The sequence below is a fragment of the Pipistrellus hanaki genome (assembly GCF_964339955.1).
Source record: "Pipistrellus hanaki genome assembly, chromosome: 4".
Taxonomy (NCBI): Eukaryota; Metazoa; Chordata; class Mammalia; order Chiroptera; family Vespertilionidae; genus Pipistrellus; species Pipistrellus hanaki.
In genome coordinates, this window is record NC_140506.1 from 93,684,749 (window position 1) to 93,709,082 (window position 24,334).

The following is a 24,334-nucleotide window of genomic DNA, read 5'->3' on the forward strand; positions in this document are numbered from 1 at the left end:
AGTTGGGGTCTCTGCTCATTTCTGGCCCATTTCCCAGCACAGTCCCCACGCCCCCAGGCTCCAGCAGTTTATGGGGGGGGGTTCTTTTGGGCCTGAATTTATTCCTCCTCCCACGCAGGAAGGGCAGGGAGAAGGCAGAAGACAAGTGCCTGCTTATTTTTATTTATTCATTTAAAAATATATATATTTTATTGATTTTTCACAGAGAGGAAGAGAGAGGGACAGAGAGTCAGAAACATTGATGAGAGAGAATCATCAATCCGTTGCCTCTTGCACACCCCCTACTGGGGATGTGCCCGCAACCAAGGTACATGCCCTTGACCAGAACCGAACCTGGGACCCTTCAGTCTGCAGGCCGACGCTCTATCCACTGAGCCAAACCGGTTTCTGCGACAAGTGCCTGTTTAATTAGAAGCTTCCACCTCACCCCTCTGTCTGCCAGGGAGAGTTACGGAGATATCACCCTCTCTCAGTGAAAATTATAAAGCAGACACCGTGTCAAAGGGGCAGTAAGTGGGCGCAGTGACTGGTGTGAAGCCGACTCGGAGGGGGTGCGGGAAGCCACCAAGGACCCCGGATCCCCGCCAGCCCCAGCCTGCCTGCTTCGGCTGGGCCAGGGAGGGGAGAGGCTGGGTGCTCTGGAGACCCGACCCCGGTCCTGTGGAGTCGGTGGGTCTGAGGCAGGGATCCAGCCTGTGACTTTGGGATGGGCCGGGAAACCATGGCAGGCAAGCTGACCTTGACCCGGGCCATGGAGGAGAGGGGGCTCTATGGGGAGGGGCTCCCTGTGACTAGAGGTCTTAGGGAGCATCTCTGTCTGAGGGAGCTTCTGCTGCTGCTCTACAGCCATCCCTGAGGTGTGACTGGGCCTCGCGGTGTCATCGCAATGCCTCCTGAGGGCCGGGCAGTGAGCAGGCGGGGTTTCTGCACCACCGGCCCCGTGTCTGTTGTGGAGGGTGGGGGTGGCCCCGCCTCTCGCTGAGGAGCCCCAAAGGGAGAGACCAGTGGCACCCTATGAGCTCACAGGCTTGTATGGGGGCCGAGAACGGAGGTGCCAGGTGCCCAGGATTGGGCAGGTGCCTCAGTCTCCTCATCTGTGGGAGGGTGGTGGCCACGCTCTGCCCAGCTCTCTAGGTATAGACAGAGGTGTTCTCTGCCGAGGAAAAGCAAGGACCGCCCCCTTGATGATCCCACCCAACCCTCCACCGCTCCCCAGGGTGGGTCCTGGCCCCCAGGCCTGCTGTGCTTGGAGCCACCGTACTCCATGCTCTTGAGCCACTGGCTCCTGGGCCAGCCTGAGCCGGGCCGGCCTGGTCTGCACAGATGGAGGTGTCCCTGCACCCTGGGGCCTGAGGCCCGCTGGGCCCGAGCTCCCGGGGCCTGGTGCTCACTCTGATCCCGTCTTCACACGCCCCGAGAGTGCGCTGTGGTCAGCGGCTCCACCTGTGACTGAGCGGGAGGGACAGATGCTGCAGACGATCGAGATCGATTGCTGTGGCTAGGGGTGCCGGCAGCGCTTGTTCTGGGGAAGGGTGAGGGCTTCCTGATCTGAGCGGGTCTGGCCTGTGGGTACGGAGATAGTCTGCGGGGCCGGGGAGGGGCTGGAGCGTGTCTGCTTCCTGGAGCCTGTGTGCTGAGGTCGGCTGTGTCTGCAGCATCTCGGCCTCCTTATCGTCCATCAGGCTTGCATAACCAGGCGGACCCTGCTTCCTGCCCAGGGGCTATCAGGGCGCCATCAGGAGCTGCAAACGGGGTGATAGGGTGCCAGTGGCTTCCCTGCACGCCCAGGCCCGGGTCTCCGCTCACCTCTGCTCACCCAGGGCCCGGGGGCGTGGGCTAGCACCTCTGAACGGGGGTGAAACCCCCATTGGGGTTTCACGGACACCTCACGGCCATCCTCCGCCCCCTGCAGCGGGCGCTGGGACAGGCCTCAGCGGAAGGGGACGCAGGGAGAGGGGCTGTGGGAGAAGTTGGCCGTGTGGGAATTCCAGTGGGTGATGCATGTCACACAGTCCGCCAGGCATGGCCCCACCGAGCTCAGGAAGGGCCGGGGCCGGGGCTGGCAGAGGACAGTGGTCCCAGAGAGGAGCCTTCCAGGCTGAGCGGGAGGCGCCCCTCCTGGCTGCTGCAGCCTCGAGTCCTTGTCAGGCCGCCTGAGCCTCTGAGCCCGGCGGCGTCGGTGTGGCTGGGACGGGGGTGCCCGATCGTGCCCCCAGGACACGTGAGTGTGAGGCGGGAGCCATTGGGAGCACGGTGGGGGGCACTCCTCACAGGCCGGACTCATGGGTGGCATCCCTTGCAGGCTGGACCTTGACGTGAGGGATGGGCGCCCGGCTCCTGGTCTGCATCTGGGTCGGCGTGGGTGTCTTGGTGCCCAGAGAAGGAGGTGGTGAGGGCACAGTGAGGGCACAGTGGGGGGGCTGGGGGCAGGGTGCCTGTCCCACTCCCTGGGGAGGATGTGGTCGGACTGTGCTAGGACCTGCCCTCTGGGGACCAGCCTGGACTCCAGGCCCACCCACTGCCATGGGCCGGAGCACGGCCACCTGGACCTCCCAGCCCTGCCCCGGTGAAGTCTCCTGCTGTCCTTCTTTGGGGACCGCCCCGTCGGGGGGTCAGCTTCCGGAGCCTCCTCTCCCCTCCCCTCCCCCCTGCCCGCAGCAGCCTCGGCGGGCTCCCAGCGGCCACCGCTCCCGGGGCTGGGCGCCCGAGCTGTCACCTGCCTCACCAACAACATCCTCAGGATTGACTGCCGCTGGCCGGCCCCGGAGCCGGGCCCGGGCCCCAGCCCCTGGCTCCTCTTCACCAGGTGAGGGTGCGGGCCAGGGCACCCTGGCAGAGGGCAGGGTGAGGGCAGGGTGAGGATGGGCAGAGGGCAGGGTGAGGGCGGGGTGAGGGCGGGGTGAGGGCGGGGTGAGGGCGGGGTGAGGGCGGGGTGAGGACGGGGTGAGGGCGGGGTGAGGATGGGCAGAGGACGGGGGTGAGGATGGGCAGAGGGCGGGGTGAGGGCGGGGTGAGGACGGGGTGAGGGGAGGGTGAGGGCGGGGTGAGGACGGGGTGAGGGCGGGGTGAGGGCGGGGTGAGGGCAGGGTGAGGATGGGTAGAGGGCAGGGTGAGGATGGGCAGAGGGCGGGGTGAGGACGGGGTGAGGGCAGGGTGAGGATGGGCAGGGGCAGGGTGAGGGCAGGGTGAGGGCGGGGTGAGGATGGGCAGAGGGCAGGGTGAGGGCAGGGTGAGGGCGGGGTGAGGGCGGGGTGAGGATGGGCAGAGGGCAGGGTGAGGACGGTGAGGACGGGGTGAGGGCAGGGGGAGGGTGAGGACGGGGTGAGGGGAGGGTGAGGACGGGGTGAGGGGAGGGTGAGGGCGGGGTGAGGGCGGGGTGAGGGCGGGGTGAGGGCGGGGTGAGGGCAGGGTGAGGGGAGGGTGAGGACGGGGTGAGGGGAGGGTGAGGGCGGGGTGAGGGCAGGGTGAGGGCGGGGTGAGGGCGGGGTGAGGGCGGGGTGAGGACGGGGTGAGGGAGGGGTGAGGATGGGCAGAGGACGGGGGTGAGGGCGGGGTGAGGACGGGGTGAGGGCGGGGTGAGGGCAGGGTGAGGACGGGGTGAGGGCAGGGTGAGGGGAGGTTGAGGGCAGGGGTGAGGGCGGGGTCGCCATGGCAGCAGCAGGGCCAGGCCGGCGCCTCGGGGCTGACGCACTCCCTTCCTAGCAACCACGCGCCGGGCAGCCGGCACCGGTGTGTGTTCCGGGGCAGCGCCTGCACCGTGGTCCTGCCGCCTGAGGAGGTCATCGCGCCCTCCGACAACTTCACCATCACCCTGCACCGGCGCGTGGCCGGGGAGGAGCAGGTCAGCCTGGTGGACCCCCAGTACCTGCCCCGGAGACATGGTGAGGCCTGGGGTGGGCACCGTGGCCGCCGCGGCCGGGAACATCGGGCTGCCCGGCTGCTGGGGGCAGGGCCCTGCAGCGGGAATCCCGTGCCCCCTGAGTGCCCCTGGGCCCTGCCAGAGGTCCCCCCTTACCCCTCCAACCCCGGGGCCGGGAGAGGCGGGCCCGGGAGGGGAGGGTTCCAAAGGACCATGAAGACACAGAGCTGCCAGTTGGTCCTGGGCTGCAGCTCGAAATGCACGTCAGTCACAGAGGAAGGAGCCCATGGCACAGCTCCCGAGGGACAGGGAAGCCGGCCAGAAGTCGCCTTGTCTGGCTGCAGGGGCTGGAGGAGCCATTGCTGTGTGTCTCACCTGGGGCTTCCCTGGAGCAGCCTCCCATGAGGCCCCTCGTCTGTGAGGGACTTGATCACGCCCCAGAGCCTGTCGGACCCCAGCCCTGTTCAGCCTCAGGGGCCGTCACACCCCCAGTGCGGGCTGCAGGGCCCCTCACACCCCAGTGCGGGCTGCAGGGCCCTCACACCCCAGTGCGGGCTGCAGGGCCCTCACACCCCCAGTGCGGGCTGCAGGGCCCCTCACACCCCAGTGCGGGCTGCAGGGCCCTCACACCCCCAGTGCGGGCTGCAGGGCCCCTCACACCCCAGTGCGGGCTGCAGGGCCCTCACACCCCAGTGCGGGCTGCAGGGCCCCTCACACCCCAGTGCGGGCTGCAGGGCCCCTCAGAGCCCAGTGCGGGCTGCAGGGCCCTCACACCCTCAGTGCGGGCTGGAGAACCCCTCACACCCCCAGTGCGGGCTGCAGGGCCCCTCACACCCCAGTGCGGGCTGCAGGGCCCTCACACCCCAGTGCGGGCTGCAGGGCCCTCACACCCCCAGTGCGGGCTGCAGGGCCCTCACACCCCAGTGCGGGCTGCAGGGCCCCTCACACCCCAGTGCGGGCTGCAGGGCCCCTCAGAGCCCAGTGCGGGCTGCAGGGCCCTCACACCCTCAGTGCGGGCTGGAGAACCCCTCACACCCCCAGTGCGGGCTGCAGGGCCCCTCACACCCCAGTGCGGGCTGCAGGGCCCTCACACCCCAGTGCGGGCTGCAGGGCCCTCACACCCCCAGTGCGGGCTGCAGGGCCTCTCACACCCCAGTGCGGGCTGCAGGCCCCTCACACCCCCAGTGCGGGCTGCAGGCCCCTCACACCCCAGTGCGGGCTGCAGGGCCCCTCACACCCCAGTGCGGGCTGCAGGCCCCTCACACCCCAGTGCGGGCTGCAGGGCCCCTCACACCCCAGTGCGGGCTGCAGGCCCCTCACACCCCAGTGCGGGCTGCAGGCCCCTCACACCCCCAGTGCGGGCTGCAGGGCCTCTCACATCCCAGTGCGGGCTGCAGGGCCCCTCAGACCCCAGTGCGGGCTGCAGGGCCCCTCACACCTTAGTGCGGGCTGCAGGGGCCCTCAGAGCCTAGTGCGGGCTGCAGGGGCCCTCATACCCCCCAGTGTGGGCTGCAGGGGCCCTCACACCCCAGTATGGGCTGCAGGGCCCCTCAGAACCCAGCCCTGGGCAGGCTGGCTGACACACTCACGTGCCTCATTCTTTTCTAGTGAAGCTGGACCCTCCCTCCGACCTGCAGAGCAACGTCAGCTCGGACTCCTGTGTCCTGACCTGGGGCGTCAGCCCTGCCTTGGAGCCGCTGGCCTCGCTGCTCAGCTACGAGCTGGCCTTCAAGAGGCAGGAGGAGGCCTGGGAGGTAACGCTGGCTGGCCAGCCGGGGACTCGGTCTCTCCTGGTTCCACACAGGGAGAGGCCGACGGGAAGGGAGGTGACCGGGGCCAAGAGAACGTGTGTGCAAGCATGCACGTGTTTGTATGTCTGTGTACAAGTGTGCCTGCGTATGCCTGAACATGATATATGTGAGTGCTCACAGGGCATGCCTACGTGTATGCGTGCAGCGAGGGTGGTGAGCGTGTTTGTGTGTGTGTATGTGTGAGCCAGCACGCAGGGAGGGGAGCGTAGGTGTGTGCCTGTGTATGTGCGTGCGTACGTGTGTGAGTGTGCCGGGTGTACACGAGTGTGGTGAGTGTGCCTCCGTGTGCATGTGCACGTCCCCCAGGCGCACCCTCAGCAGCTGCTCATGTCCCCCCCAGCGGGCCCAGCACAGGGACCACATTGTGGGGGTGACCGGGCTCACCCTGGAGGCCGTGGAGCTGGACCCGGGCTCCACCTACGAGGCCCGGCTGCGCGTGCAGATGGCCAACCTGGAGGACGCCCTGGTGGAGGAGGAGCGCTACGAGGGCCCCTGGAGCGAGTGGAGCCAGCCCGTGAGCTTCCCGTCTCCCCGCAGACAAGGTGGGCGCTCGGGCTGCTGCCCGCCCCCCTCCCCGGGACCGTCCCTGCGGCAGTCCCAGCCCAGGCCTGAGGCGTGCCGGGCTCCGGAGCCCCCTGCCCGATGGCCTGCAGAAGGGAGGTGAGGCCGGGTGCAGGCGTCACCGAGACGCTTCAGCAGCATCGCGTGGACCTCCAGGCCCGGGCACTCAGGGGTGGGGATGTGGGGGGGTCTTTGCCACGTGGGTTTGGAGGAACCTCCTGGTGCGGAGGCTGCTCACAGCTCTGGCCCTTCCTGCTCTCAGGCCGCCTGGTCTCACCGCTGAGGCAGCCAGACAGCACCCTGGTCGCCATGTCCATCTTCCTCCTGCTGACCAGCCTGACGTACCTCCTGTTCAAGCTGTCGCCCAGGTCGGTCCCCAGGGCTGTGCATGTGGGTGTGTGTGCGTGTCCATGCGGGTGGCAGGGGGGTGCGGAGGGCAAACCAGGGGTGCTCCCCTGTGCTCCCCCTTTTCCCACCGCCAGGCCCTGGATGGGTCAGGGAGTGTCCAAGCTGCCAGGTGAAGTGTGTGTGTGTGACCCTGAAGAGCTGAGGAGGGACCCACAGTCACCGGGTCCAAGCCGCTGGGGCCCTGCCTCCAGCCCCGGGAGGTGCTGGGCGCTGGGCTCCTCGTTGGCCTGTGGACACACAGCGTGGGCGCCTTGTGGCCTCAGGGAACAGATGGAGACCGGCCAGCACACCTGTCAGGGCACAGGGAGGGCACGGGCCTCCTCCAGGATGGGCCCCCGGGAGACTGGCCGTGTGGGCCGTGTAGAGAGAGGATGGGGACCAAGAGAGCAATGGGGTGGCTGGGTGTGAGGAAGAGGGGTGCTGGGCGGGGCTGAGAGGTAGAGGAGGTGCTGGGCTTGTCCTTGGAGCCGAGAGGTGGGGAGAGAGTTAGGACAGAGCCGTGTGGAGGGGATCGCCAGGGTCGTAGGAAGAACTGAGGGGACTCCTGGGCGGAGCTGTGAGCTGTGACTCCCGGTGCCACCCCTGAGCTGGGGCACCAGAGGCTCCGGGTCCCAGGGGAGGTGGGTAAAGGTGACTGGACCTTTTGGGATGGGGCCCTGTGCTGCACCTTGCAGGAGGGCCCGTGGGCCCAGACCGGGCAGATCTGGGGAGGGAAGTGGGGAGGGAAGTGGGGAGGGAAGGGGGGAGGGAAGGGGAGAGGGAAGGGGGTGCCACCTGCCTGCTGGGGCAGCTGGGGCTCCTGGAGGAGCTGGCTCCCTCTGTCACAGCTGGTTGCTCCAGCCCCAAACTCACCATCAAACACACTTTGCAAAGGACACATGTGCTGTATACATCAGTGCCATGGCCAGGGGCACAGGGCCAGGGGGCGCAGGCTCGGAGAGCAGGCTCGGCCGTGGTGGCGGAGGGCATGTGGCAGCTGCATGGACGGACGGACGGACGGACGGGCAGACCTGGCCCCTGTGGTGGGAATGGCCCAGCTCCCTGCAGGGGCCCTGCTCCCCGGGCTGGGCAGGCCCCTGACCGCTCTCCTGGCTCAGGGTGAAGAGGACCCTTCACCAGGACGTGCCGTCCCCCGTGCCCTTCTTCCAGCCCCTCTACAGCGTGCACCACGGGAACTTCCAGGTGCGTGGCCGCGGGCGGGGGCGGCAGAGGTTGCCCAGGGGCCTGGCCGGCTCAGGATGTGGCTCTGGGCGAGGGGTGGGGGAGCTCAGAGCTGTGAGCTTTTTGGGTATATGGAGTGGATTTACATTCATACACAGGCAAAAAAGAGGAACTGCATTTTCTATCGCTGTTTCTCTTTGTTCTCACGTCTCTAATTCCACCATTGATGGAAAAAATGTAGGCTTTCTTATGACATTGTCTGTCCTCTGCTCGCAGCAGCCCCTGGAGGCAAATCCCGGGCTGCCTGCGCCTGGGGTCCTTCCTTCACCTCCCCAGTCTGTGCTGGCGGCCGTGGGGAGGGTCTCTGTGTGTGAGCTGCCCTTGGGGCCCTCGCTGGCCCCGGGGCCACTCTCTGGTGGCCATCGTGGGGTGACTGGCCCTTCCTGGCCGCCCTGGTAGCACACTGGCACCTGGGCGCCAGTGGGCCCCCACCTCCCCCTTTGTGGTGCCCTGGGGGGTGCCCGCAGGGCAATGACCGGCTGACCAGACCTGCCCCTCCCGCGGCCTGGAGGCTCCTGCTCCCGGGCATAGGAGGGACGGGTGGGGGGGAGGTGCTCCCACCCGTCAGGCTCCCACTTTGGGGGAAGGAGCGGAGGCAGTGCTTCCTGGGTCCCAGACCTGGACTTCCAGGCCCCCTCCCGGCACAAGCTGTCCAAAGGGATCATTTGGAGCTGAAAGCAGAGCCCTTGGTCCTTGGGGGAGTCCACCTGAGGCAGTGGACCGGACCAGGCCCCCTAGGCAGCTCGAGACAATGTGAGACGAAGGTTTTGATTGCTCCTGGGCTGCAGGCACCCACCGCTTCTCATAGAACCATGACACCTGCCTGGGGACAGAGCCCTCGGTGGGGGAGAGGCGGTCTGCAGCCGGGGAGCCGGGCAGTGCAGTGGCAGAGCCCTCGGGGCGGTCAGTGACAGAGCCCTGGGGGGGGGGCGGTCTGCAGCCGGGGAGCCGGGCAGGGCAGTGGCAGAGGATGTGGTGTGTGTGGTGTGTCTGCTGGAGTCTCCTGGTCCCACAGGGAGCACCTGCTTTTGGAGGTGGCGGTGGGGGTTTGGGGTGGGAAGGCTGCCTCCCACGGCCCCAGGAAGGGGTGCAGGTCTGCCTGCCTCAACCCAGAGGCTCCAGTCCCCACAGCATCTCTGGGGTTGGTGGGTGTGTGCGGCTGGAAGTGCCAGAAGCAGGCAGAGGTTGGCTGTTCCCCCCCTTCCCCCCGCCCTCACCCCCCCGGGCCGGTTTCAGGCTGCTGTGAGCCCCTGGGGGATGGGGGGGCCTGAAGGAACTTGGGGTCCCATGCTGAGGCTGGGCTGGCCCGTGGGGGGAGACGGGAGGTCGGGGCACAGGCGCTGCTTGGCCTCTGGGTGTGGGTGTCGGGAGCTTCCGGAGGAGGCGGGAGGCTGCCTCCAGGTGAGTCCCGGCGCCGCCTGAGCCCCCCGCTCTGTTCCAGACCTGGACGGGGACCCACCGAGCGGGCGCACAGCCGAGCCCGGGCGGTGCCGGTGCCCTCGGAGCCCCGGGGTCCGGCGCCCGGGAGGCCATCGCGGTGCTCATCTTCGAGCCGGCGCAGCCCTGGCCGCCCGCGGGCCTGGAGGAGGAGGGCCCGGGCCCCGGACCCCCGGCAGACGTGCTGCCCGCAGCCCCGGAGGAGTGTGAACAGCCGCCCGCCTACCTGCCGCAGGAGGAGTGGGGGCCGGCGAGCCCCGCCAGGCCGGCGCCCGCGGAGCCGGAGGGCAGCAGCGGCTACTGCGCCCTGGGCTGCTACGGGTGGTGCCACCCCCCGCCGTTCCCGGGACACGCGCAGGGCGCCGGGCCCGGCGGTGCCTCGGCCTGCGGGCTTCCCTGCGACCAGCAGAGCCTGGCCCCCGGGCCCGGAGGCAGCTCGGAGGGAGCGGGTCTCGGCCAGGGGCCGGGCCTCGGGGACCAGGCTGAGTGAGGACCCCGCGGCGTGTCCGTCTCCCGTCCTCGGCAGACATTGGGCGCCGTCCTGAGAGGCCCCGAGCCCGAGCCGGCCAGCGGCGGCGTGTCCACCTCGGGGAAAACGGACTGGAGTTTCTGGAGCGGACCCTGGCTGGCACTGGACCGCCTGCAGGGAGGCCAGCACCCTGTCTGGACGGAGGCAGGAGGCCCCTCCTCCCTCCTCTCAACTTAGCCCCCGTGGGGCGGGGCTCTGCACCCAGCATCCTGCCGAGCAGCAGCCCACCCCCCACCCCGGACTCCCTCTGCTTTTGGCTCCATCCAGGCTCCTCCGAGAAGAGGGATGCTCTGATCTCATCCCTTAAAGGGCCAGCCTGGGCGCAGGGGACGCAGGTGAGATGCTGTGAGCAGCCGGAGCGTCCTCTTTCTGTGCCTTCCGGAGACCTCTCTCCTACCGGGGTTAAGGGGGTGTGTAGTAGCTGTCGCAGCTGCTGCTGGGGTGGGGGTGCTCAGAAAGGGGCAGGGTGGGGGGCTGGCCACTCCTGGGCTTTCCGGGCTCTTGGAATAAGGCCAGCTCCAGCTGAGCCAACCCTGCCTTCCTGTCCTCACCGGCCACGGCCCGGAGGCTGATTGCATGGCCAGCGTGGCTGGACGTGAGCACGGCAGTGGCCTGGCCTGTGCAGGGCGCCCTCTGGTGGAGAGAGGGGGCAGAGCAGAGGGCTTGCAGCAGCCTCTGGGGAGGGACGGGGCAGGCCACACACTCAGTGGCTCAGAGAACAGACATGTGTCTCCAGGGCCGCAGGGCCAGGAGGACCCGGGGAAGGTCTCTCGCCAGCCTCGGGCAGTGTCTCGGCGTGGGGATCCCACAGGGGTTTTCCTGAGGATGTGTCTGTCCTGATTCCCCTTTTTATAGCAGCACAGTCACAGTGACTGCATCTTGACCCTATTTCGTTGGGGAAGGCCTGGGATGGGGGTGGGGGCTGGCTGGAAGGGGTCAATGGGGGGAAAAGGGTACATATAGCCCTAACCGGTTTGGCTCAGTGGATAGAGCGTCGGCCTGCGGACTGAAGGGTCCTGGGTTCAATTCAGGTCAAAGTCGTGTACCTTGGTTGCGGGCAAGTCCTTGGTGGGGGATGTGCAGGAGGCAGTTGATCGATGTTTCTCTCTTATTGATGTTTCTAAGTCTCTATCCCTCTCCCTTCCTCTCTGTAAAAAGTCAATAAAATATATATTTTTAAAAAAGTGTACGTACATATATAACACTTTCAACAATAACGAATTATTAAAAAATAAAAGACCCTACTTCACCCTAGCCAGCTTGGCTCAGTGGGTGGAGTGTAGGCCTGCAGACCGAAAGGTCCCGGGTTTGATTCCGGGTAAGGGCAGGCACCTCAGTTGCAGGCTGCTCCCCAGCCGGGCCCTGGTCTGGGAGCGCGCAGGAGGCAACCAATCGACGTGTTTCCCTCACATCCATGTTTTTCTCTTCTTTCTCTCTCTCTTCCACTCTCTTCCAAAACCAGTGGGAAGATTTCCTCGGGTGAGGATTAACATGAATAAATAAAAAGACCCTATTTCCCTGTAAGGCCACGTGCCCATGAACTGGGGATGAGGACCCCAGCATATGAATTTCGGGGGAACACAATTCAATCTGTAACAGTGTCCTGCCTCTGCCAGCGACCTCCACGCCTGGCCCAGCGCTGCAGCCTTGCCCCTTCCGGGGGCCCCAGGAGGAAGACCCTGTTTCCCCCCCTGGCCCCCCTCCCGGCTGCTGGGCCTGAGCTGGGCCGGGCCCCTCTGCTGGGTGAGGGCCGGGACGAGGCTGTTCAGCTTGGACAGAGGTGCTGACGTTTGAGAAGCAGGATAAAACGGAGGCCTGTCCCTCTCCGGTGCTGAGCGTCTCCCCAGCGCCCCCCTGTGGCCTGGGCAGCAATGAAGACTTCTGCCCGGGCACCCAGGGGAAGAGGCCCCTCCCCTCTGTGTGCCCGGGGAGCCCCCAGGTTTTGTGGGGAGCCTCAGCCCAGCCGGGTCCTGGCGGCAGGGCCAGAACAGGACCCCACACGCATCCTCAGTGTCCGGTGAGCGGGAGGGGTGCGGGCGGAGGGGAGGCACAGGCATCCCCAGCTCCAACCGAGTCCAAACATACGATCGTGAATCCACTTCCTGGAGCTGGACCCCGGGGAGCCGTGCAGCTCACGTGGAGCCTGGGCCCCCTGCGTGGTTGGACTGGGGGACCCCCCCCCCCCAGTGGGACCCTTTCCTGTGTGGCCAGGGGCGGTGCTCACGTGGTTCACACACGTGCTCTAGGCAGCGCCTGGAGACCTGCCTCTGGGCCGGAGCTTGGGTGAGGAGGCCCCTCAGAGGTCGTCGGGGAGTCACGCCCGCCCGTCAGTGAGTCCATGGACTCGGCAGACTTCACAGAGCTGCTGTGAGCTCACCGGAGCAAGAGGCCAGCACACCGCGGTGCTCACGCCCCCGCCCCCCAGGGGAGACCCTCGGGGGCCACACGGGAGACCGAGGCCGGGCCCAGCACAGCGAGGTTCCAAAGACCCCGCAGGCCCGGGTGTGGCGGCCGGGGGCCCGGGCAGACCCTCTCTGGCCCAGACCCGCCTGGTGAGAGTGCTGCCGGAGCACTCCCGGACAGGTTTCTGTGTGACTGCCCGTTTCCAGTGCTTTCGTGTATCTTCCTACAGGTGGAATGGCCGGAACAGAGAGTCATTCTATGTTTAGCTTTTTGAGGAACTAACTGCCGAGCTGTCTGCCGCAGGGGCTGCCACGCTCTCCGTGTGCGTCATTCCCTCGCACCCGCGCCCACTCCGTGCTTCTGCTGGTAGCCGTTCTCATGGTCGGGAAGCTCGCTGTGGTTTGGATTGCATTTCCCAGAAGGCGAGTGATGCTGAGCATCTTTTCACGTGCTGTCTGTGTGTTTTCTCTGAAGAAAAGTCTATTCGGGTCCTTTGCCCGCTTAAAAATATTGGGCGGCCTGGCCGGTGTGGCTCAGTGGTTGAGTGTTGACCTATGAACCAGGAGGTCAGGGTTCGACTCCTGGTCAGGGCCCATGCCTGGGTTGTGGGCTCAGTCCCTAATGTGGGACGTGCAGGAAGCAACCAACCAATTATTCTCTCTCCTCATGGATGTTTCTGTTTCTCACCCTTCCTCTCTGAAACCAGTAAACATATATTTAAAAAAATATAAAGTTGGGTTGTTTTTCCTTTTCTGTGTTTGGTTGTAAGAGTTTTCTTCTTCTTCTTCTTCTTTTTTTTTTTTTGTTAATCCTCACCCAAGGATATTTTTTCCATTGATTTTTAGAGAGAGTGAAGGGGGGGGGGGGGTAGAGGGAAAGAAGAGAGACACATCGGTTAGTTGCCTCCCACCCAGTCCCTGACTGGGGAGGGAGTGAGTTTGCAACCCAGGTACATGCCCTTAACTGGGAATTGAACCCATGACCCTTCAGTGCTTGGCTGACGTGCTAACCACTGAACAACACAGGCCAGGGCCCCAAAGCCCCACCTTCTCACCCCATCTCACTGGGCAGTAGGAATCGTGCGCCCGTCAGGCCCAGCGCTGAGGCCCCGCGGACCTCGGCAGACTGACTGTGGGTTCCAAAGCTGTCACCCTGAGGCCCGTCTGTGAGGACGTGGGTTATCGGGCCTGACGGCGGCCGGTGACGTTGTCCCGCGGAGTCCCCTCCGGCCTGTGGACAGGCAGCACCGTTGTTCTGCCGCCCCCGGGCGTTGCCAGCGCAGGGCTTTGTGGGTACAGAGAACGAGAAGCAGGGCGTGCAGGGCAGGGGACCGCCGGGCACGGCCGGGGGAGAGGAAACACTAGCTGTTTGCAGCCGGGCTCGGGTCTAGAAGCAGTTTCTCTTTCTCAGACCAAGGGGCCGGCCAGGTCCCACGGCCTCACAGTCCTACCGGCCTCCCTATATCCCTGCAGGGTGAGGGGGCACTGGAGCGTGAGCAGGGCCCATGTTCCCATTTACCTACCATGCAGACCCTATGCTGTCCTCACCATGCCTCTCACGTGGCCACCCTGTGACCCTCATGTGCCCCTCAAAGTCCCTGTGAATTTTATGTACCTCCGTGTAGCCTAACATACACACACACACACACACACACACACACACACACACACGGGGGCCATATGAGGACCACCTGGGGTGCATGTGGAAGATTTGCAGGTAGCCTAGCATAGACTTTTTATCTATCTATCTATCTATCTATCTATCAATCTATCATCTATCTATTTGCTCTTAGAAAGAGGAAGGAGGGAGGGAGAGAGAAACATTGATGTGAGAGAGAACTTTGGCTGGTTGCCTCCAAATTTGCCCTGACCTGGGATCAAGCCTGCAGCTTTTTTGGTGTATAGGATGATGCTCCAACTAACGGAGCCACCCGGCCAGGGCTGGACTAACTTCTGTTAGAATTCCTAGCTTAGACTAACCTGTAAATCCATGTAGGCACTCTCATTGTTATAAGGGCGCTAGCTGCACCCTGGGATTTTCTGATTTAACAGGACGCGTTGAGACTCAGCCAGTTAAACTTTCCTGCGTGCCTTTGCCATCCCTGACACTGACCATAGCCAGACCCGTCTTCTCAGGGATTCCCAGGGGTCGGCTTGCAGAACTCGGGGCTAACCTGGCTCAGACCCCCAGGTCGGCCGCCGCAGCCAGGAGGACCCTGTGCCGACCGCCTCGTGAGCGTTTCTCATTCTGCCCTCAGTGAACTCTCACATCCCTCCAGGGGCAGAGGTTCCCGCCGTGTTTGCGCAGGCGACGTACGTGCAGGCGTGTTTGCTAACTGCGGGTGCGGGATGTCCCCGCCTCTCCCTGCGATGGGAGCTCACCTGGGTGTTTATGGTTTTCCTGAATGAGGATGAGCCAACCCTTTGTCCGGGACGCCCTGCTTCGGAGTGACCCTGCGTGTTCCCGTGAGCTGCCGAGTCGTAAAGTTCCTTCCATAAAGTCGTCCTGGAGTTGTCTTCGGATGTAACTGCTGACTCGTTAGACCTGGTTCGGCCCCGTGACACTTTCATGACCCCTAAGTACCCCGTGTGCCCCCAACTCGCTCTACACATGCTTTTCATGTGGCCCATGTGTTCCTCGGGTCCCCCTCACAGGGTCCCCAGAACGTGACGTAAATACACACACGGACAGTTTAGAAGGAGCTAAAAAGCAGTAGTATTTAATGGTCCATTTTGGATAAGATCTGCTTAAATTATTACCCCAGAGGAGGGGAGCAGGCAGGGGAGGGTGAGAAGCACCCCTTGATCCTGTGCTCAGAGTGCCCACACTGTACCCACACTGTACCCCATACTGCAGCCAATGCTGCACCCCACTGCACTCTCACTGCACCCCACTGCACCCAAACTGCACTACACACTGCACCCCACTGCAGCCCACACTGTACCCCACACTGCACCTACACTGTACCCCACATTGCAGCCCACACTGTACTCACACTGCACCCCACTGCACCCCTGCTGTACGCCACACGGCAGCCCACACTGCACTGGTTGTGGAAAGACCGGCACGGTGAAGACACAGGACAGCCACAGTAAGACTGTGTCAGTCAGGGGTGGTGCCCGGAACCGGCCCGTGTGTCTCCGGCTGTTAGACGGCAGGTGGCTCTTGGCCCTGAGCGGGCTGCAGGCGGCACCAGTGTGAGCTGGTGACCAGGTCTTGTGCGGGGGCATCTCCACCACCGCATCTCCCAGTTCTCTGACAGGAGCATCGGCACTGCCATTTTTTGGAGGTTAGCATTTCTTTTTTTTTTTTTTTTAAATATATTTTATTGATTTTGTACAGAGAGGAAGGGAGAGAGATAGTTAGAAACATCGATGAGAGAGAGTCATCGATCAGCTGCCTCTTGCACACCCCCTACTGGGGATATGCCCGCAACCAAGGTACATGCCCTTGACCGGAATCGAACCCGGGACCCTTCAGTCCCCAAGCCGACGCTCTATCCATTGAGCCAAACCGGTCTCGGCGGAGGTTAGCATTTCTAACATTTGTTTAAATCTGCAACTCCCTAGGGATGTATGATGTGGAGCTTACTTTTGGATGCTGATTTACTCTCTCAGCACCTTCTTTGACAAGGTGTTTCTTCAGATCATCACCCATCCTAATGGTATTGTTTGCTTAGAGTTCGTTATCAGATGTGTGTTTTGCAAAGACGGCTGTCTTTTGGTTCTCTGAGCAAGGTCTTCCCAGATTAGGAGCTTTTATTCTATAAAGTCCACGTTATTAATTTTTCTTTTTATGACCAGGCTTATGGTGCTGTGTGCTGAAACGTATCACCAAAGCCAAGGCCACGTAGATCTTTTCTGTTTGCTTCTTGACACTTGGTAGTTTTGCATTTTCAATTTGTCTACGGACAATGCCGTGTGCATTTTGGTGTAAGTTGTAAAGTTTGTGTTAACACTCATTTTATTCCATTTGATTTCCAATTAAATGTTTCCTAACTCATGTTGGAGAAGTCATGGGATATTTGGCTTCATTTCCGTTTACATTTCCAAAGTTAATGGGTTCAGCAGGACTCCCAGAGTCTGGCCTTCAGGGAACTGTGTGTGAATAGGGGTGTTTTGCATGGCTTTGCTGCCACTAGCCAGCAGGGGGCGCCAGAGCCCACCTTTCTGACCTGGGGGCTCTAGTGCATTTTTTGCCCATGGGCGTGGCTTCTGCAAGCTGAGGCAAATGGGACTCCTCAGGATGCTAGGGGAGCTGTGACTGTCCTCAGGGCTGGCTGGGGAGTGCCAGTGAGGGAGGAAAAGGTGAGGAGAAGTTTCCTGTGCAGGAGGAATGCTGAGGGGAAGGGCTTGCTGTGGGAAATGGTGGTGTTTTGAGTAGCTTTTTGTGTGGAGTAAGGTAGTGTCCAGTGTTGTCTTTTGCACGTGGCTGGCCAGGGTTCCAGCGCCGTTTCTGGGCGTTCATTTCTGGGCTCTCTCTCCACTCTGCCCGTTGATAATGCGTTTGTTTTATGCCGATGCCACCTGTTTTGGTGGCTCTAGCTTTGTGATACAGTTTGGTGTTAGGGAGTGTAATGCCTTTTTCTTTCTCAAGATTGCTTAATGTTAGGATTGCTCTATTTCTGTGAAAATGAGGCAGTAAGGAGCTAGGGACATTCCTTGGCAAGTTGAAGAAGGGAAAACTGAGACAATGCGATATAGCCCCACATTTGGTTCTGATTGGTCAGTTCCTATGCCAGTCAGTGTCAAAAGCTCCACCTCCTAGACAGCCATTGGTTCTTTACAGCACCCACATTTGGTTCTGATTGGTCGGTTCCTATGCCAGTCAGCATCTCTGGGCCTATCTCTGGGCCTGATCAGAGAGGCGGGGCTGAGAAAGAAAAGCCTGGTTGCTGGGGAAGCTCAGAAAGAAAGAGGGAGAGAAAGAAAGAGGCAAGTACTGATCAACAGCTGCCACGGAGGCTCTACAAATCAGACCCTGCGTCTCTCTCTGGGTCTCAGCACCCTGGGCAGTCAGTGCTCAGTCGCCAGGCTGCAGCAGGGCAGTCAGTGCTGGGTAGCCAGGGCAACCCAGCGCTGACTGAAGGACTTCTGGGTTGGTCAGCCTTGGGTGGTGATCAGGGGTTACTACCCTGGCCTCTTATATATCGGATACTATCATCAGTTTGATATTTACTTTGGTTGTCATGCCATTCCGGCTGTTACTAACAAAAACACACATTTTTGGGAACACAGGTAATCCACTAGCAAAACTTGCTATGCTTGCTAAGGGCAGTGAGGTTGGCCAAAGGTCACAGCAGGAAAGGACACGAAGGTGGAGGTGGTTTTTGTTCACACCCCAGACATCGTGGTGGCCCCCACGATCTGACCGCCATCTTCCTCAGAGTCCTTGGGGCCCGCAGGCTTATCCCAGAGAGGCAGAAGCAAAGCAAGCCCGCCAGGCATCAGAGTGTTCCCCGAAAAGCCGCGCCCCTCTCCCAGGAGGAGAAGCCAGCCGGTGAGCAGCTGCATCAGTGAGGGAAGGAAACCGGGCCAGCCTTGTCTGTAGCATTTGCATTTGGGCTAGGAGGTCAGTAACGCTACGTTCCTAAGAGGGAGTGTTGGGAGGACATTCTGGCTTAAGGACCGCCCAGGGCCCACGTTGGGCTGCAGGGAGAGACGATAAAGCCGTTATACGTTGCAAAGCCAGGCTTTTCCCTCAGGCAGCTCCTTGGCAGCAAGGAAATGCTCTGTTTAGAATCATGTGCCAGTGGCCGTGAGCTCAGCCAAGGCTTGGATGTCTAGCTTGGCGCTGATACCGACATCCTGGCCATTCCCACCGAGACTGTGAGCCATCCGAGGCTTTTTTTTTTATTTAAAAAAAATATATTTTATTGATTTTGTACAGAGAAGAAGGGAGAGAGAGAGTTAGAAACATCGATGAGAGAGCGTCATCTATCAGCTGCCTCTTGCACACCCCCTACTGGGGATATGCCTGTAACCAAGGTATATGCCCTTGATCGGAATCGAACCCGGGACCCTTCAGTCCCCAAGCCGACACTCTATCCATTGAGCCAAACCAGTCTCGGCAGAGGCTTTATTTTTATTTAATAAAAAATTTAAATTTATTGATTGATTTTAGAGACAGAAAGGAGGGGAGGGAGGGAGAGAGAAACAGAGAAACACACACACACACACACACACACACACACACACACACAGAGAGAGAGAGAGAGAGAGAGAGATTGATTTGTTGTCCCACCTGTTTCTGTACTCACCAGTTGATTCTTGCATGTGCCCAGACCAGTGATTGAACCCTTGGCACAACCTTGGCATAGCAGGACAATGCTCTAACCAGCCAGGCTCCCACTGAGACATTTTATTTTATTTCATTTTATTGATTTTTTACAGAGAGGAAGAGAGAGGGATAGAGGGTCAGAAACATCGATAAGAGAGAATCATCAATCAGCCACCTCCTGCACACCACCCACTGGGGATGTGCCGCAACCAAGGCACATGCCCTGCACTGGAATCGAACCCGGGACCTTTCAGTCCACAGGCCGACGCTCTATCCACTGAAAGACTTTAGAGCAGGTGAGTTTTGGGGGTCCTCATACATGAACAGGGTCAGTGCATCCTGAGGGAGACACGGCCATGAATGTGTGCCACGTATGTAGACCCTCCTTTGGGTGCAGAAAGGCACCCGCCTTTAAAGATTTGTTCTCTCCTCCTGTCCAATCAGGGCTACACCCTTACACATGACTGTTATGTTAATCCTCACTGAGGATATTCTTTCCATTGATTGTCAGAGAGAGTGGAAGGGAGGGAGGGAGGGAGGAGGAAGAGGAAGAGGAAGAGAGAGAAACATTAATGTGAGAGAGACACGTCAATTGTCTCCTGCACCCACCCCAACTCCAAACCAGGGCCTGGGATTGAACCTGCACCCCAGGTATGTGCCCTCGATGGGGACTCGAACCCGAGATTCTTCATGGCTCGGGCCGATGCTCCCACCACTGAGCCACACGGGTCGGGGCCCTGTGACATTTTCCCATCTGGTCATAGGGAATCTTAATTGGCTTAATTATTGCTCATCCTTATCAGAGAGTCTAGGTTTCACTTCTGAGTCTCCTGGCCCGTCCTCCTCCCCTTCCTGCTCCACTGTTACCTGTGCCAGGTGGGAGGCAGGCGGAGGAGGAGGAGGAGAGGAGGAGGAGGAAGAGGAGAAGGAGAAGGAGGAGGAGGAGGGGAAGGCGCCAGGCAGTGCGGGTCTTGATGTTGGGCCAGTCCTTCCCTCTGTGGGTCTGCTACCTCATCACAGACTCCCTGGTTACGGAGCCCTTTGCCCTCACTCCACACGCCTGGGACTCCACCTGGGGTGTGCGTCACCCCAACCCTTCAGTCCTCAGAACAGGCAGACAGAGGCACAGAGCCAGGGGGCCTCTACGGAGAGGCGTGGGCCCAGGTCACGGAGCTCCGTCCTCACTGGAGGGGGTTCTCATACATGTGCACGGTCTGTGAGCCTGGTCCAGGCAGCGGTGGAGGGTCTGAAGGTGGGTCCTTCTTTGGCAGCGTTGGTGGTGACATTGGACCTCGGTTCTTTTAAAAAATAGGTTTTTATTGATTTCAGAGAGGAAGGGAGAGGGAGAGGGAGAGAGAAACATCAGCAATGAGAGAGACACACGGATTGGCTGCCTCCTGCAGGCTCCCTGACCAGGGCGGGGGATGGAGCCTGCAACCGATGGACCTCGGTTCCTGAGTTCAGCAAAGAAAGATTCAGAGCCCAGGACTCGAATGAGAAGGACACGTGTGTTTGGAAGCCACAGAGGTGGGAGAAGTGGCGGCAGAAGAAAGGTGCTCAGAAACAAGTTACAGAAGCGGAGGAGCCATGTGGATTTGTTTTTAGGAAACAAACCACTTTTTGGACCCAGCACCTCTGCGCCAGCTGGGTCAAACCCCCCTTCGCCTGTTGTTTGGGGGTAAGCTCACAGAACACTCACAGGAATTAATAGACATTCGCACCCCACTCTCATCACACAAAGCCTATTGGAGCAGAGGTTTCCATCAGCTCCAGCTCCAGAAGGCCCAGCGTGCCTGGCTTCAGTCAGTAGCATCAAGAGGATCAAATATTCTGGCATTTGGCCCTGGCCGATGTGGATCAATGGTTAGAGCCTCAGCCTATGCACCAAAGGGTCATGGGCTCGATTCCCAGTCAAGGGCACATACCTTGCTTGCAAGTTCCTTCCACTGGGAGGCAACCAATCAATGGGTCTCTCTCACCTCGATATTTCTCTCTCTCTCTCTCTCTCTCTCTCTCTCTCTCTCTCTCTCTCTCTCTCTCTCTCCCTTCTACATACTCTAGAAAGCAATAGAAAAAATATCCTCAGATGAGGGCTAAAAAAAAAAAGCACCTAAAAAAATATTCTGGGGTTTCAACTTTTTCCTTTCCTTATCCAGAGATAGTTCAAAGAGATGCTTTTCTTTTTTCAAATATATATTTTATTGGTTTCAGAGAAGAAGGAAGAGCGTGACAGAGATAGACGCATTAATGATGACAGAGAATCATTGATCAGCTGCCTCGTGCACGCCTCCTACTGGGGAGGGAGCCCACAACCTGGGACTGTGCCCAAACCGGGAACTGAACCGTGACTTCCTGTCGGCGGCTCCATGAGCTGCTTCTTGTCAGGGCCTCTGGCAAGCGGCCTTTGGTGTCCTATGGGGGCTGCCGTTGTGTCATGATGTGGAACGGTGGCTTTGCCTCCTGTCGCATACACATCCGACTGAGCCTTTAATCACATTAGCGAAGTAACCCAGAGCTGAAACCGGTTTGGCTCAGTGGATAGAGCGTCGGCCTGCGGACTGAAAGGTCCCCGGTTCGATTCTGGTCAAGGGCATGTACCTTGGTTGCGGGCACATCCCCAGTAGGGGGTGTACAGGAGGCAGCTGATCGATGCTTCTCTCTCATCGATGTTTCTAACTCTCTATCCCTCTCTCTTCCTCTCTGTAAAAAAGTCAATAAAAAAACAAACACTAAATAATTAAAAAGAAACATAACCCTGAGTTGCCTGGTCGTTAAAGGGCTTTGATGCACAGAGGGCACATATCAGCATCTGCACTCTGTGCTAAAGGGTGTCCTGACATACCTGGGGCAAGCCTCCTGCCCACCCTGGGGTGTAAGGTCAGCTGAGTCACAGCAGTCCTTTGTGCTGGTGGGTAACACCGAGGCCGGCCTGTGCCTACTGGAAATTCAGCATTCACATCAGCATTGGCCTGTCTTGGATAAGGCTGACCCCTGGGAAGCACCGTAGAGCGAAGAGACAGGAGACGGGAGGGAAGATGCTAGGCTGTCAGGGAGCAGCACTCTCCTTGGCTGGGACTGTCCCTCCGCGCGCCTCTGCTGCGGTCGGGCGGCCCTTCCTCACCGCTCGCTCGGTGGTGTCGGCGCAGTGGGTGGCTCCTCGGGTGGCTTGGGGCTGCCGAGGGGCAGAGGCAGAGCGTCCTCGGTCCCTGTGGCCCGCGTGGCACAGCTCCGCGCCCTTTGCATCCGGGAGTGAAACCGCTTCACAAGCCCAGGGCAGCCGCGGGGAGGGGCTGCACAGGATGGTGAACCGGGAGATGGTTCCTGCGGGCCATCCCTGGACCAGCTGCCATGGAGACGTCCTGCCCTTGACCTTCCCACCCCAGGCTCCTGTGAGGAAGGGGGGAGACGTGGGGAAAGCTGGAGGAAAGTGAGCGGAGAGCTGGTGGTGCAGGCCGTCCATGCCCGCCTGGAGAGTAACTTCTAAAGCATAAATGCTCCATGGCGTTGGCAGTGGGCGGGAGGAGCGAGCAGAGGTCTGCCCTCCGGGGGCCTCTTTCCGGATTTCCCCTTCGTTGTCCGATCGGCCAGACCTGAGTCACCAGCACCCCTCCCCCCAGCCCCGAGCTGCAAAGGAGCCGGGATGGGACGGTGGGGATCTGCGAGGGGGGTTGGGGTTGCTGTCACTGCCTTCGCCAGTCACCAGTGGGTCTCCGGGCAGGGCGTCTGCAGCCGGATGGAGTGGAGGGAAGAAGGGAACAGTGGGCGAAGCGAGGCTAGCTGGCACGCAGTGGTTTCTTTGCCAGCCGGCAGCCGACTGGACTCCGGGCTGCAGTTCAGATTACGATGCCCGTATTCAATGAACCGGGGATAAGACCAGCAAGAACAGCTGAAACTGGTTTGGCTCAGTGGATAGAGCATTGGTCTTCGGACTGAAGGGTCCCAGGTTCGATTCCAGTCAAGGGCATGTACGTTGGTTGCGGGCACATCCCCGGTGGGGTGTGTGCAGGAGGCAGCTGGTGGATGATTCTCTCTCATTGATGTGTCTAACTCTCTATCCCTCTCCCTTCCTCTATATGAAAAATCAATAAAAATATATTAAAAAAAGAAAAAAAAAGACCAGCAAAAACAAAGCCCAGGGTTTCGGACTCGAGTTCTTGTGTCTGTTTACTTGTCAGGGCCCCAACCAAAGCCCAGGGCAGGAAAGCAGGGGCCGGGTCTATGTCCCACCCACCCCGCCCCCACCTCAGGGCCCGGCACATGGCGGTGTCAACCAATAGATGTCACTCCCCTTCATGCCACAGCTGGCCTCCAAGTGTTGGCTCCCGTAGTCCCCGCAACCCCAATGCCCATCTCCTTTTCCTTCCCTCTTCTCCACTGACCCATGGAGACATCTACCAGAGGCCACCTCCTCCAGGAAGCCATCCTTGACTCCTCCCTTGACAGTCCGCTGCACTGTCACATACTTGAGGGTTGGCAGCTCTTGTCCACGTGGCTGTAAGGTCTCTGAGGGCAGGAGCTGTGTCTGTTTCATATCTTCCTATCGGAGTCCTCAGCATTTGTCACAGGTCAGGCATACCGTAGGGCCAAGAGAGAATGAGTGTGAATAAAGAGGAGAGAGAATTGAGTACTGCCCGCCTCATGCCACCCCATCACCCCTCCTCCCCCCGCAAGCCAGCCCTCCCTCACCAGAGGCCGCTGCTTCCCTGGCTCACCCTCCACCACAGAACCCAGACCCCCTTGGGCTGTCCTTGGCTCCAGGAGTTTGCCTTCAGGCTCAGGCCAGGAGCCACCCGAGGGCACAGTGGGGTCCGCATTCTCTCTGGGTCCGCAGCGCTGCTGGCCTGAGTGTGCACATCTCCCCCTCCCCTCCTCTGCTCCCCTCCTGAAGGCTCTCCCCCGCCAGCCTGGCCTTCAGTCATCCCCACAACATGCTAGGTGGCTCCCCGCCAGGCCTTGACCTGCTGTTCCCTCTCCCTACCTAGTCCCCCCTCCCCCCTCCGCGTCAGCTTCTCAGCTCAAGTGCCTCCCCTTAGGATACCTTCAAGCCACCAGCCCCGCTGGCCTGGGTCCCTCTGTTTGCTCTCTTCTTGGGCCGCTTGTCACCTGACATACTTTATCCATCTGGTGGTTTTCCTACCTTCCGGCTGCAGCAGGGCTCTGTGTGGCCCAGTGTTTGCTCTATGGAGCCTGGGTTCGAATGCCACACTTTTTTTTTTTTTTTTTAAATATATTTTATTGATTTTTTACAGAGAGGAAGGGAGAGGGATAGAGAGCTAGAAACTTCGATGAGAGAGAAACATCGACCAGCTGCCTCTTGCACACCCCCTATTGGGGATGTGCCTGCAACCAATGTACATGCCCTTGACCGGAATCGAACCTGGGACCTTTCAGTCCGCAGACCGACGCGCTACCACTGAGCCAAACCGGTTTCGGCTCAAATGCCACACTTGCCGTGACTCTGACAGGCTTCCCTCAGAGGCTCTGTGCCTCCGTTCCCGTCTGTGAAATGGGTGGAGTCGCCGGGTTCCTCAGGGGCAGCGGTGAGCATTGGATGAGCACGGGGTGTCGGGGGCACCGGCTGCTGAGAGCGGGTGTTTCACTGAATTCTCCCGGAGCCTGGCGCACAGCAGGGCTCCGTCCCCATGGGGGGGATGTCCCATGTGGGGGATGTCCCATGGGGGGGATGTCCCATGGGGGGGATGTCCCATGTGGGGGGGATGTCACCATGGGGGGGATGTCCCATGGGGGGGATGTCCCATGTGGGGGATGTCCCATGGGGGGGGTGTCCCATGGGGGGGATGTCACCATGGGGGGGATGTCCCATGT

General features: G+C 60.9%; 1 protein-coding gene across 1 annotated transcript; it reads left to right on the top strand.

Moving 5' to 3' along the window:
* Nucleotides 1-2,322: 2,322 nt before the first annotated feature.
* Nucleotides 2,323-9,787, top strand: IL9R (interleukin 9 receptor; the record flags this gene model as incomplete). Its single annotated transcript, XM_084882143.1, has 8 exons — nt 2,323-2,389; nt 2,659-2,806; nt 3,703-3,881; nt 5,468-5,613; nt 6,011-6,212; nt 6,494-6,599; nt 7,737-7,821; nt 9,302-9,787. 8 exons carry the CDS (start codon nt 2,323-2,325, stop codon nt 9,785-9,787), a joined length of 1,419 nt encoding a protein of 472 aa, XP_084738269.1.
* Between the last annotated feature and the right edge of the window lie 14,547 nt (nt 9,788-24,334).